The sequence below is a fragment of the Mchenga conophoros genome, linkage group LG9 (genome assembly GCF_057382185.1).
Source record: "Mchenga conophoros isolate Kocher_MC1m ecotype Shallow Benthic linkage group LG9, M_conophoros_male_GT1.1, whole genome shotgun sequence".
Lineage (NCBI taxonomy): Eukaryota > Metazoa > Chordata > Actinopteri > Cichliformes > Cichlidae > Mchenga > Mchenga conophoros.
In genome coordinates this window covers 25576799-25591164 of record NC_140534.1, presented here as the reverse complement: position 1 = coordinate 25591164, position 14366 = coordinate 25576799, and the positions used below count along the sequence as shown (strand labels likewise).

At 43.0% G+C, this 14366-nt stretch overlaps 1 protein-coding gene and 2 long non-coding RNA genes across 4 annotated transcripts in view; 1 reads left to right on the top strand and 2 right to left on the bottom strand.

Annotated features, from left to right (window-relative positions):
* Window positions 1-546: 546 nt before the first annotated feature.
* bhlhe22 (basic helix-loop-helix family, member e22) lies at window positions 547-2617 on the bottom strand. Its single transcript, XM_085287218.1, has one exon. The coding sequence runs from the start codon at window positions 2351-2353 to the stop codon at window positions 1547-1549; it is 807 nt and encodes a 268-aa protein (XP_085143344.1). The 5' UTR covers window positions 2354-2617; the 3' UTR covers window positions 547-1546.
* A 5608-nt stretch (window positions 2618-8225) lies between these two features.
* Window positions 8226-11531, bottom strand: LOC146567391 (uncharacterized). The gene is made up of 2 exons (XR_014893922.1): window positions 11122-11531; window positions 8226-9044 (listed from the first exon to the last, which is right to left on the bottom strand). It is a non-coding gene; the product is annotated as an uncharacterized LOC146567391 (long non-coding RNA).
* A 1532-nt stretch (window positions 11532-13063) lies between these two features.
* Window positions 13064-14366, top strand: part of LOC146567390 (uncharacterized) — a 51163-nt gene continuing 49860 nt past the window's right edge. For both annotated transcript variants that reach the window (XR_014893921.1, XR_014893920.1), the window contains exon 1: window positions 13064-13468. This is a non-coding gene — a long non-coding RNA (uncharacterized LOC146567390). The remainder of the gene's footprint in view (window positions 13469-14366) is intronic.

The window sequence follows — 14366 nt, the reverse complement described above, 5'->3', positions numbered from 1 at the left end:
CCAGGTATTACTGCCGACAGTTTTCATACACACTTGTTTTCGCATTATCATATTATTACACACAGGCGTGGAAATTGTCTCAACATCCACAGTAAAGGTCATCAGAGTGTGTGGGGTTTTTTTTTGTTTGTTTTTGGGGTTTGTTGTCTTTCTTTCTTTTCTCTTTATTTTTTCTTTTAGTCCGTGGAGCACAAACATCTTAATGTTGCCCTGAACGTTCGCCCACCCACGTCTGGCCTTCGTTCCCAAGACTTAAGACAAGAAAAGTTACCGGTTTTGATGGAGCAGAAAATTGTTGAGCATTATTTCCCCTCTCTGCATGACACCTGGTGAGAATGCAGAGACTGACAAATGAGAGCTGCATCGCTCCTAGAACAGAGAGGCTCTAAAGTTATCCTTTAAAAAAAAAAAAAAAATTAACCCCCCCCCCCCCCCCCCAAAAAAAAAATAAAAATAAAAATCAAATAAAAATCAACAAGAACAATTAACAGTTAAAGGCAGCTCGCTCTGATTCCACGTGCGCTACACTTCACATGAATAATCAGATTTTCTTTTTCTGTTGTTCAAAATATTTTAATAAAGCTTTTCAACACTGAAATACATACAAACGGCCCTCCTCTGCTCTTATAATAACTAAGGTATCTACAATAATCCACAGCCCGACCTGACAACGCGAATAATCTGAAGACCTCAATCGTCATGTTTCAAAAGAAAACAAAAATACAAGAAAAAGAGAGACGACAATGTGCAATGCAAGCAAAAAATATCCATCATAGATATTCAAATGAATAAATTACAAAAGCACATCGAAACACGTGATAAGCTTCAATTCAGGATTTTAACAAAAAGAAATCTGGATGTTTATTATATGACAGTGCCCCCTCACCCCCAAAAAGAATTGCAATAGGCGTGCGCAACGATTAACAAGTGTCTAAAATTAGCACATAAACATCTGACTGATTCAACCTCTTAACTCGCTGTTTCGTTTGACTTTCCTTGCTCATAGCATTCCACTTGCTCAGCAGAAAAACTTCGTGAAAGCAGGCCTTAAACCAAAAAAAAAAAAAGAGGAAAAGTCTCTGACTTGAATGGAAAGAAAACCGTGAATAAATGAGAAAGCAGCAGAGAGTGAGTGTGGACCGCTTCGACAAGATGTCCATCTACTCAAGTGGAAAGAATCGCAAGTTGTCAGGTCACCCAAATTTCCAAAAGTGTCCATCACAGAGCAAGTGATCAACAACTCACTCAAATCAACACTTGCAGCCATTCTCACAGGCCCTACTGTACGTCTGTTTGGTCTTCACTGTCATTCATACCAGCACTTTAAGGATGATTTATATTCACAATCAAGTAATGTTTGAACAAAAAAAAGCGCGTTTTAATGCATTTAGTAAATATCATAAAAGTATTCGTCGCCATTACTTTTTCTTTCTTTTTTTCCTTTTTTGTCTCTAGCCTACTGACTTCACTGGTTTTCCTCTCCAAAAGTGTCCTTAAAAGTGGGTTCTTCTTTCTCGTGTGCTTCTCGGAGTCTTTGTCAGGCGCGTTAAGGCTTGTCAGTGCACTGTTTGCAGAGGCTGGAAGTGGCATTGTTGAACAGGGCACATTTATCGGGGCAGGAGGACCCGGCCACTCCGGTGGGGAAGGGGTATCCACCCGGTTGGTCGTACGCGCCCAAGCCGGGAGCTGCGAGGGCAGTGGTGGCCGGTATGGAAGCGGCAGAAATGGCTTGGCCCTGGTTGAGATACATCACTAGCCTCCTCATCTCTTCCAGCGCCTGTGACTGCATGAGGATGTAGTTTTTGGCGAGCAGCAAAGTGGCAATTTTGGAGAGTTTCCGCACTGACGGGCTGTGCGCGTAGGGGATGACCGCTCTGAGCTCATCCAGCGCGTCGTTCAGATCGTGCATCCGTCGTCTTTCTCTGGCATTGATGTTTAGCCTCAGTATTTTCTGCTCTTTGGTTTTCTTACCTCCTTCAGCTTTCCCTGCGCTCACCGTCCGCCCATCGCTGAGGAGGACCATGTCACACCTGCCGTCGCTGTCATCGTCGGGACTCTGCTCACCTCCGCTGCTCTCCGCTGCCGAGGTCCTGTTGGCGCTCTCTCCGTACTTTACGCACAAAGATCCCGTCGGCAGACCCAGCGTCCCCCCTCTGCCTCCTGCCAGTCCTCCCGGTTGAATCGGGTCTGGCTCGGCCTGGTCAAAGCAGCTGATTGGTGACTGGCGGTCTCTGGCTGGTAGTTCGATGCCGGCCGACGATCTGAAAGGGTCCATTTTTTTAGTGGACACGGCGCTCAGAGTTTTGTGAAAAATGTCCCCTCCGCTCACGTTCAAGTTCATCCTCCTGTCCATAGCCTCGTGGATTCCGCGTCGTTGCAGGCTATGGTCTCTTCGGGAAACTCTTGACGCACGTCTCAGAGTTTCTTCCTCTGTTTGTCCTTCACGAGTTTAGTTGTGTGTCAGTGGTGAAGTTGCAGGCTCGCTCCACTTGTCAGCTGAGGTGTAGAGACGAGGAGGAGCCTCACGTAATAAGAGCCACTCTCTCCTGCCTCTCTCCCTTTCTGTGTCTGATTCACCTTCACCGGATCTCCACGATAACCCTGGTTACGCACAAGACGCTTCGGTCCTTTTTACATCATTATCTCGAGGCGGGTTATTAAAAAGGATTCGCCTATTGGGATACAGACACCCTCTCCCCCTGGCACTCACCACCCAATCACGTTAACGTTTTAATTATTGGTATTTAAAGGATGGCAAACAAAGCAGCATGCGCTCTGTCTCTCTTCTGTAATACGCTTTGGGTTCAAGATCTTTGCAAAGATCCCCCCCGATCATAAAATAGCCCGCTTCACTGATTTGGTTACGAGACATCAGTTTGTATCCTTTTCAAGAGTCGCAAATTAACCAACGTCTATAATCTTAAAGCTGTTTTAGCTCAGAGAGGAGATAATTTCGCTGATCTCTTACTGCTTTATTCAAATGAAAAGATATTGGCATAATGTTTTAATTCAATAATTTTTGTTGCTTTTTCGATTGTTCGCCCACTTAAGTTTAGTTTTATCACAATAAGTACAATTCTGGAGTACAATTGTACTCCAGAACAACACGAACCTTTTCATTTCACTGTTGTAGCGTTTATCTCACGTTGTGTCAGATTTCCCATGATAGATCTGCGGGCTTGCCAAGCTTTACCTGTGCTCATACTGCCATCTTGTGGATGGTATAGTGCAGTACAACCATACTGGAAAGTCAAACGTCATAGGTTTTATTCAGATAGAGCCCACGACCTCCTTTAGCATTTAAATCACGTGATTTCTTGCTTTAAAAAATCCTGATTTTTAACATTTGAATCTGTATTTCAAGACTTCAGATTGTAGTGCAGGGTTAAGGTTTTATAGTGGTGAAATAATGAGATAAAGAACGTTCCTTTTAAGCACCGAAGCAACCAAAATAAATTATGGGCTTGATTATAAACACTCAAAAGAAACAAGGAGATGCACACTGTTAAAGAAACATACTAGATATAACTTTTAAACTTTTAAAAAGTTTAAAAAGGTGCTTCAATGCTTGTTTTTTTGCAAGTGAAGATTAATTGTTTACCATTTAGAAACAATTTACACTAAGATGTCTGTAATCTGTTAATAGTTGCTAGGCAACATTACTTCTGATTGGGCCTGAGACTTATGTTTAGAGAGAATAACTGATCCTGTGAACCTTTGTCAACATGTTTGGAAGATATTAACTGACTCTGAGGAAGGGTCTAATCAAATTCACTGCTTTGCATGACTTCCAGCCCATTGAAAGTTTGATCTTAAATTGCACTTTGGTGAGTAATGTGGTTTAAAAGAGGTAACTGCAGGGTTATGGTGGGCTGGAGCTCAGCGTAGAGCTCCATAGTTTATATCTGAGCTAGGTTTCATTGCAGAGGGTACAGGCCTAAACTCCACAGGTGAAACTTAAGTTCATTGTAGCTCAGAGAAGCTCACAATGCAGCATGCAGCCTTCTCACAGACATTTCAGCTGCTAACAGTAATTTCTGCAATTACTCTCCACAAGAACTCATTCGTAGGCGCTCGTTTCAACGCCTTAAAGGACACACTCTTCCCCCTTCTTCTATCCAAGTAACCATGGTTATTTACCATGGCATGTCTGCTGCACACATTAAAGGTACCTTTAGCAGTGATTAGAGCTGACCACTGCTTTCAAACCGCAGTGAATGTGCCTTAATTCTTTTCGCCCTCTGGTTTGGTTTCTTGGCAGCTAAATATCAGTGGAAAAGTCTGTTCAGTGAGTCACCCACTGAAGATATTCCAGAAAGTCGTCTTGTTTTGAAATCATGTTTTTCCATTTGTGACATGGAGAGAAATGGAGTCAGAGAGTAGAAACATTTGAGATATTTTAATTTAAATAGTTGCGATGCCATTCTTCCCTGTTTTATTTCTTAGCTAGTCTGTAAAATCCATTTGCAGTCATGACTTCAAAAACAGTCTGAAAAGCATCTTAGCAAGTTCTGAGTTAACAGATACTGTGTTGACAGTATCTGGTCAGATGTAAAATGATTCATTACAAAGTATTATTGATAAATTTACTGGGATTTGTAGCTAGATCCTCAGAGTTAGAAACATTTATAGTAAAAGAATGAAATATCAGTCTCCATGTTTAAAGTAGACTCTAATTTTAATGTTAAGATGTGTTTTGTTCTCTAAAAAGGACATCGTTTGGCCTTTGTTATGTTCATATCTTTCATATAAGTACTAAATCTCCCTTTAGTTACTGTAAAGAATTATACAAACTGGTAATTAAAGTCAGAATCCTCTCTTTGCAACAGCATCACAAGCGCTGAAATTGTTCCACACGTTCAAGGTCAACGTTTTAGCTCTTTCCGAACATATTTTAATTTGCTTATGTCTCTCTTGGGGGGGGGGGGGGGGGGGAATAGTTGGGGAGTTATGATCTAAGAAGTGGCAAAGACAGTCACTTTATTCTGAGATGGCAAGAGAACACCTTCATGGCCAATCAGGTCCGGCTAATGAGATAAGATGGGTGAGGACGGTGGCACAGCCATTACAGTCACAGTACGTCAGCACTTTGGTAATGAGGAGACCATGAAGGCAAAACTGTCGAAGAAAAGGATTTCTGCTGGGACAAAAGAGAAGTTTAGATGCTGAAAAGTAAAAACAAAAACACATAGACGGATTAAACTGACTCATTTTCCAAGCAGAGTTGTTAAGAAGAAGGGGGAGCCTTTCCAATGTAGTAATGATCATTTTTGCCTTATATTATTGTAAAATATCTTTGAGACTTGGACTGTTTCTCAGACAAAACTGTGCATTTGGAGCTTGTTGTAGGACTGCAACACTTGGAACTATTCCAGACATAAATCCACGTTTTATAATCCAGGTCAGACACATTATTTATAGAAGTATATCTAGTTTTTTATGTTCTGCCATTGACACACTTTGACTCCATTAAATATAATTTGAATTGTTGCTTTTAAAAACAGACAAACAAATACATTAACAAAATGCTCATAAATTATTATTATTATTATTTTTTTTTTTGCTTTTATCTCCTGAAATCACGTTTTTCTAAATGCAATTTACCAACACTCATAATATCATCTGTTTTCTCCTCTGTCCTCATTTAAAAAGGTGTATTGGTGACTCTTCATGGAAGCTTCACTGCAGAATGATGCATGTTTCAGAATTTAACACATGCAGCTTGCTTTGGAGCAAGGTTATTATAGTTGACTAAAAACAAAGGTTATTGTAGTTAATTAATATAAACTGAAAACTAAAACTACATGTGTGAAGGAACATTTTAGTTAACTAAACGGTTGCTGTACAGCAAGAAGGTTCTGGTTCGTCTCCACCTTCATGTGTGGAGTTTGCATGTTCTCCCTGTGATTGTGTGAGTTCTCTTTGAGTATTTCCCACAGTCCAGTGTGAGTGTGAATGGTTATTTGTCTCTCTGTGTTGCTGCGACATTTCCAGGTTTTACTTTTGTCCTATGGTAACTAGGATGGGATCCCCCACCCACCTGCCCAGCCCACAACCCTGAATTGGATAAGCAAAAGAGAATGGATGGATAGAAAAAAACATGGAGGAAAAATCCTTAGGTTTTTGTTTGTTTGTTTTGTTTTAGAACAAAACTTGTTTGATGAGGCATTGATCGACATGTTTATTTTTATTTTTTTCACTCTTTTTTAAAAAAAATTTTTAATCTGTGGTGTTTTATCTTTTTTTTTAATGTGTTCTTATTTCTTTACATTGACCCTTGTATTGCTGGAATTCCTGTTTGTTACAAGCCAAACAACACTGATCTATTTCTCCATTATTTCAATAATGGAAGAGCTCGTAGTGCCATTTTCAAGCTTTCCAACCACGCTGAGCTTTTTATGGAAATAATTTTTAAAAAAACAAAAACAAAAAAACCCCGATATCACCCCAAAAAAATATCACTCAAAAGAGAGCCTGTTTATAAACATGCCTTCAGGGGATCTTTAAGAATTTGCTCTTTACTAAATCTTGTATGTGCTGTTTAACAGCATTTATCAATTTCCGCCACAAGAGGGCAGCAGAGTTCTTCTGACGTCCTGAGCAGCCCGTGCAGGAGGAGCTGAAGGCAAAGCAGGAGCATGATGAACATGCTTTATGGCAGCCTCATGGATTTCATTCAACTTTGAAGATTTTGGTTATCAGTAGAAACCAGACTCCAGGGCTGCTGAGTTCAGATATGAAATTTCAATTTTGTAATGTGGTTCCCTGCACTGAGACCCACCAGTGTACCAAATACATGACACGACAGGCAGACTGCTCTTTTTTAATTCATGAGGCGACCGAGTTGTAGTTTCATTTGTAATGATATTAACCACCCGAGCAGGTGGATGTTAGAGCGGACTTCTTAAACTGTCAGTCCCCCTCCTTAACCACTCAGCTGATTTTAAACACTACGGCAACCGATCATGCGCACTGTGGAATCCGTTGACTGTACTTAGAGATTCAGTTTATGCTTACGCTGATCCAGATATGTTTCTCTGGAAGACTTAAAGGAAATAAACTGATGATTTGGTGAAATGACTTTTATGTGCTCCCCTCCCCACTTTAGCCAGGCCCCGCTTATCCTTCTATCTACATGAAGCGCACAGACTCATGTCATTAATTAAGATCTGATTATTTTCTGTCGGTGTGTGCAACATGGAGCCAATCATCTGAATGAAAAACAGAAATGCGTCCAGATAAATAAATAAATACTCTAACATGAGTCGTACTAAATGAAGCCCCACTGATCTTTAACTGTCCGGAAGAGAGAGTCTCCATTACGGTTTGATATTGCGTGCGGACGCCACCAGGCGACACACTAAGATCGAAGGATGTTATTTCATCCAGCGGAAATGCCACAAGACTCTCACAGTTAGTGGTCTGCATTCATCTGCTTGAGCCAATGATTTTGGTGAAGCACATTTTAAAAACCTGATATTCGTTTAAAGTCCATGCGAGTGTTTAAGCCACACGCTCCACGGTCGTCCTCCTCATTTACATTCCGCAAAGGCACCACGCGTACTTATGGAAATTAATATGCAGATCCAATAAATCATGGTTTATTATCCTTGTCACGCGAGGCTCTATATGGTTTTTGTGGGGGGAGGGGGTTAGAACCTCTTTACTGTGATAATTGTCATTTGTACAAAATATTTTTTTTTCCTGTAAGCAAGTTTTAGGGGGGAAATGGGTCGCTGATAAATTTGTGCGACGATGATTAGAAGTAAAAATGTGTGGGGATGTTTTTATGCTATTTTTAGAACCGAATGAGCTCAACGGTAATGCCAGCCGTCACTCCATTTGCAGATTTTCACGAATTTCCAGACTTAGAATAAATTAATAAGTAAATATATGTACATAAAGAACATTTGAGGTGCCTGCAAAATGCAAGAATGTCGAAATTTCTTCTAACGCAGTTGCTTGCGTTTCTACGTCGAGGAGTCCGGACTGCATTCCTGCACTACAGAGAAGAAGTTGAGCCATTTCCGCTTTTCCACCGGCGGGCAAGTGAAACAAAAGGCTGATCGGTGGCGCGCAGATTTCAGCACCACAGAGGGTGGACAGCGCTCCGGGTAGCCTATGTGAGGATGGACAGCTCCCACCGACACACACACACACACACACACACACACACACACACACACACACACACTGGAGCAAATATGTTCATATAAATAAAGAGCTTTCAAATATTGTATTTTGTTTATTGTTAAATGCAGGAGGAAAAGAGACAGCACACGAATGACGGCACACGAATTACAGTTTGAAACACAAGAGCAAAAGTTCAGTGTGAGAACGCCACCAGTATAGTTTTAATAACATTATAGGCTATCTATCTTTTTTTTTCTTAAAAAAATAAATCTGCAACTTTAAACTTTTGATTTCTGGGGTGTGCAGATCGGAGAAGATAGGAAGATCATCTCTTGGCATTCACCGCGTGCCTTAATTGTAAGACATTAAATCAAGGTCCGCTGTGAACACGGAGAGACACAACCCGCTCATCTGTGTGTGTTTGCGCGTGTGTGTGTGTCCGTCCACCAGCTGCATCCACTCTACTGTGGGAAAAGGGCAGACACCTCCAAACCTTTGCGTAAAACCTGTTACGACAAATAATAATCAGTCTTTATTTCTGCAGCCTCCGAGGCCTCTGACGTGTAACTAAAGATGTTTTTGGGATGTCAAGTTTGGCCAAAAATGTAAAGATTTTTTTTTTAAATCCAAAGCATCCCGTATGCATCAAAAGAGATCAGATCCTCTCCCGGTGATTGTACAGGCCTACCTTAGAGTGTATGTGTGAGCGGGGGAAAAACATTCAGCTGGAGAAAAAAAAGAGGTTAAGTTACAGGACTTTAACGCAGAACAGCCAGTTTGGAGGCAAAGTGATTATACGTCCCAGACCGCTTTAGCAGTCAAAAATGACTTGATCCGTGTCCGTCGACTGCTTTTTGTCCAAAACCGAGGAAGGCATTAAAAAAAAAATCCTCCATTATCCCATAGTGCACCTAAGGAAAAAGAAAACACAAATGCGTCATATTGAATTGCAAATGACAAATTCTCATATTCCACATTGACCTGTTCAGAAACATCACTCGGCGTCCAAAAAAGGTCCGCGTGCAAAATATTGATTTTCCTATAGCCTCATAACGCCCTCCTCACATCATCTATAGATACACGCACACACGCACACACAAACGCCTGCAGCCTCTCTTTGCGGGTCACAGGTTAAAATTGCCGCAAATCGCAAACCGGGCAGCCGAAGAACCCCGAGAAACTGCCGGTGTCCTGAGCGCATCGGTGCGCACTGTGCGCGCGCGTGCATCCGTAGCAAACGCACCGGGACATCGAGACCGAGCTGATCCCGGCGCGGGCACCACCTAAATGGGACTGATCTCTCTCCGTCCGGTCTTTTCCTCTGACTTTGGGATTAATGGTGCTCCAGCCAAACAAATGAGGCATCTGCCTTCAGCACAAGAGGATTGGGATGAAAGGGGGGGGGGGGGGGGGGGGTGCTGACGTCACCAGGCAAACAGATGTTCCTCTATATTACCCAGCGTCCTCCTCATCGCTGCCCCGTGTCCTTGAAACTAGGAGGGAAATTGACGACTTCCCAATCCGAGAATTAACGTTTATCGCCGACATGTGTTAATAGTTCTGCTGCTGGTTGGTGTGTGTGTTTGCGTTGGTGCGTGCATGCGGATGTGCGCGTGCTGGCAGAGGAAATGCCAACAATGGTCTAGCAAATTGTGAAGCCCCAAATCTGGCATTGGCTGTGATCAGTTATGCAACATTGCACTATTCAAAAAAAAAAGAAAAGAAAAGAAGAGAGAACACACGTGTACCTACACTCACACATAGACCCACACTCACGTGGGCATGCGCACACGCACTCCCTGCACACAGTAACGATGGAGAGACGCTTGTGTCATTCTGATCGCGCCGCTTGACGTGAGTTTGACAAGTGCTGCATTTAGCTTCTGGTGATGAGCTGCAGCTGATTTTTACTCCCTCAAAATATTATTATTATTTTTAATCAGTGACGTTCACTAAACTGCAAGGTGCATTATGCGTGCTATGGCCAGATTATATAACGCGCACGCTGAATGTAACGGGAAAGTGGCTCAGACGTGCATAAATGCGAATTCCTCTCCTGTCGAATGCCTCAACTGAGTGGGAAACTGACAGAGATCCTAGAATCTGTGCAATTCAGCTATAACCCGGTGAAATCTGCAGCGATGCAGACTTCACGGAGCACACGGTGATTTGCATATCTTGTAAACTAGAGCGAAAGCAGCTTAAATTCAACCCAAGTCACTGCTGTTTATGAGTAAGAGTCGCATCGGACACCTGCCCACAACTGTGAGGATCTCCTGAGCTCAGCGTTTAAAAAAAAAAAAATTACGGCTCCTGTTTTACAGTTAAAGAGCGCGCGCACACACAAAAAGCACCGTGGAGTGGGAAAGAGAAGGCGCAGGCTCGTAGATTGTAGACTAATTGCAATGCATCACCCACTCGCTGGAACACAGAGGAGAGGGATACAGAAACAAAGGGAATCGCCATTTTAGACGGAAACGTCCCTATCCCCTGAAAACAGTCCGACTCTCGCGTCGACCCCTGTTTGGAGCTCCATCGCGACTTGTCAGCAAATCACCATATTTCACCAGTTCTTCTCTCTCTCCCTCTCCCTCTCTCGCCTCCCAGAAGAAAATGACCCCTATTGTCCTCACGCGCCGTGCAACGAACAAACGATGAGGCTCAGATATCCTCCGTCCTCTTCCCCCTTCTGAACAATCATGAAACCATAAAAACAAATCCCGCTCGTTAAGCCTGCTCGGCTTTTTCTAACGTCTTTACTCATCCTTTTTTTTAAACTAGTAGTGGATTTTTCCCTGAAGCCCGCAATAACAATGGCAAGTGCAGCGTACACAGGGACCCGTTATCTGCACGGAGAACGATCGCCATCCGTTTTATTCTCTTAAAACGCACGCGTTACCAACGGCGGGAGCAAAAAGACGCAAATCAGCTCATCAATAATTGCTCAAAGGCTTGATTATAAAGCAAACGCCGGCGGAAAATACTCACCGTGGAAATGGTCCACGCCATATGGTGGATCCCAAGCACACCGTGCGCTCTGCTCGTATTTATCCGTGCCCTGCTGTTTCTTTCACTTCATCTGAGCGTTATTACTTCACCGCAGCTCTAGGCAGTCGCTGTGTATTCCCGGTTTCTCTCGGCGTGTAGCAGCGAACGAGCAAAGACTCCGTGTGGCGAGAAGCTGACGCTACCAATGAGAGCGACGCTGTAGCCTCTGCAAAGCATGGCTGCGCTTTCTCGCTTTTTTTTTTTCAAAAAGAGGGCAGGTCGCTCTGTGCATTACAATGAGTAAAATCTCTCTCTCTCTCTCTCTCTCTCTCTCTCTCTCTCTCTCTCTCTCTCTCTCTCCTCTCACATGCCCGCGCGCTCGCTCGCAGACACTCAAATATGCGCGTTCTGGAAGTTCTATATATCCAGTGATTTAAAGCGATCATTTATCTGATTTGCTCATTATCATTATTATTATTATTATCATTATTATACACGTCAGACTGCGTTTCAGTGGGGATTTTAGCAGCATGTTGTAGTTTATGTGGTCTATACGTGGGAATAACTGCTCTATAATCTGGTGAAGCCTGACGGTAGGACTGTGTAGTCTGGTCGCCTTCTTGCCGGCCACAATTAATCATGTTTAACGCCATTTGTCTTGAGAGGTTCATTTCAGTTTCACGCATCAGGCCACCGGTTTTGCAACTCAATTTCTATAGGCTGTTAGTTCAATTGTGTGTTGTCTCTGCATAGATTAAATGAGGAATATTTTAAGCTGGGGGGGGGGGGGGGGGGGGGCTGTTGTCTCTGTAAATAGACCCATAAAACTTGTTTTGCTGTTAAAGGCCTGTAAATAAAGTTAAGCGTTTTCTTTACACGCATTTTCTTTCTTTCTTGTATTTCTCTCCTTTTCTTACGGCCTCTTCCTTTACCACACGTAACTTCTGACATGCAAAGGCGTAGCTTCCTTTTAGGGAGTCTTGCTTGTGCATTCAAAATTGGAGCAGTAATTGATTGAAGCAAGTGGCAGTCCTGCACTGCTCGTTTGTGTCCCCTTCACTCCCTGCCGTGATTGACTTCCAGGCAAAGATCCAATCGAAACGGATGATGTCATTAGAGTAACCTTGCTAACCCTGTGGCCCAGGCGCAATAATGCCCGCTTTACCTCCAACTTATTAACGTATATCTGACTCCAGCGTTAAAATCACCCCACAGGTGTTATTCACGCGCTGTTTCTTCGAGTTCTTTCCTTTCTGTCATCTCGTCCTCCTCCGAGCATCCATCCTCTGTCTCACAGTTTCCCTCCGTTACCGTTTCATTGTTTCACTCTGTTACAGTGTTGGCCTTTGACGGCTGCAAGAATCCAGTCAGTGCAATGATGCAACGTTCACCCAAGTTGTGATGCAACTCGGGTGAACATACCACTGAGAGCGTTAACGTTTTGTCAACATTTTTCTTCTTCATTTAAAGCGTTAGAGGAGAAATTCTGTTCAGGCTTGCATCAGGCGACATATAGGGAAGTTTGAAAGCTGCTTTTTCTCTGGCAGAGGGAGGAGGTAGAGGGGTGTAAGGCTATTGTTCCCGCTGAATCAATGGAAGCTGCGGGGCGACATGCAGCGGTGCGCACATGAATGGCAGGGCTCTGGGATGTGTGTGGGTCAGTGGCCCGGGGTCTCCGTCCCAAAGCCCCTTTCCCAGCGCCTCACAATGAACCTGCGCAAGGTCGGGGCTCCTAGGGGTCACAGGCCAACCCCTTTTGTCCCTCACTTCAAAACACATAGCCTAAACATTTATTAATCAAGAGGCAGCCGGTGGGCCTCTCTTTTGAGAAAAAAAAAGGGGGTTGAGAGGAAGGGGGGGGGGGGCGTCAAGGGTGGGAAAGAAGTAGGGAGGAAACAGAAAGAAATAACTTGTGGCTGCAGTTGCAAATTCCATCATTTGGACAGAGGTGGAAGTTTGTAAAAGTTGTGGGCTAATGGTAGAAGTTGGGACTCCGCGCAGAAGGCGGATGGGAACTCACGGACAGCAGGATTTGGACTTCTTATCGAACCGAACCTGTTTGTTTCGCACTTCTGCTGGATTTGCGATCAACACGTCCGGATAGGGATTTCTGTCGCACACCGACACGTTGTTCTGGACTCGAGAAGAACAAAAGAGAGTACAACAGAAATATAAACCGATCTGCGTGAAGTAAGGGAGTCGCATAATCGCCGTGACTGCCGTTCTTTAACGTCAAAACACAGAGAAACTGCCGCATCGAAACGCCCTTTGCGTGCGCAGCGTTCTGCACACGGAGCCTATGGGAACAAGTGCCACAACAACAACAACAACAACAACAAAACTAGATGTAAGGCGACATCGAAATGCGGTCTGTGCTGTGCGTCTTCGATCGAGGCTGCTGTCTAAGCCGACAAAAAAAAATCTGAAGGAGGCCTTCCTCTGCAGCATGGCCACATCAACCGTACCTGTGTGAGAATGTCCTGACAACCACATTCATTTTACTCAAGATCAAACTATATGTGACCCTATGGAGTAAAATTAGTTAATTAACTAATTAAAAAAACAACAACAACAAGATATTAATTTCATTTCAAACCTGTGTGGCATGCGTGAGCATTAAAAGCTCCCAAATAAGCGTCGGTGTTGTTGGTCTTTTATTTTTGGCAGTCAGTGAAACGAATTGGAAGTCAGGTCGAAACGCGAACGTGCTGTCTGTAGGAAAGTGTGTGCAGGGTCGCTGTGAGCTATGTGCTCTGCAGTAGTAAACGTTGTAGTTGCATCAGTTTTAACCAAACTGAGATGCCTTGGTAACCGTTGCCTTTCTATCAGTCTCCCCTCCCTTTTAATTTTTTTTTTTTTTTGTATCATGCATCAGGCCTTACCCCAACATCACACAGCCTGCACAGTGGGGCTCATTTTGTGCTACAGTTTACTCCATAAAATCTATGCAGACTTGGTTTAATATGCTTATAATTTTTGTCTTATTTTTTTTAGCATATTAGTTCTAGTAAAAAATGTTATAACACAATAGTTAAACTGTAGTTAATATTTTATTTTATATATTTTTTGGTGGGGATATTATTATCCATGCTTTGATTTTGCTGATCAATGCCAAGTTATTTTTAAACCCAAGTTCAAATTTGTTGCATATTTTTATGTGTTAAAATGTGTGGCAGTATCATTCACTTAACAGATTCTGATGTATTTCCAAATGGCTTTTGTAATTTCTCAAAATTGATATTAAA

Coding starts and splice junctions, on each gene's coding strand:
- bhlhe22 (XM_085287218.1), bottom strand. CDS start 2,353: ATGGACAGGAGGATGAACTTGAACGTGAGCGGAGGGGACATTTTTCAC.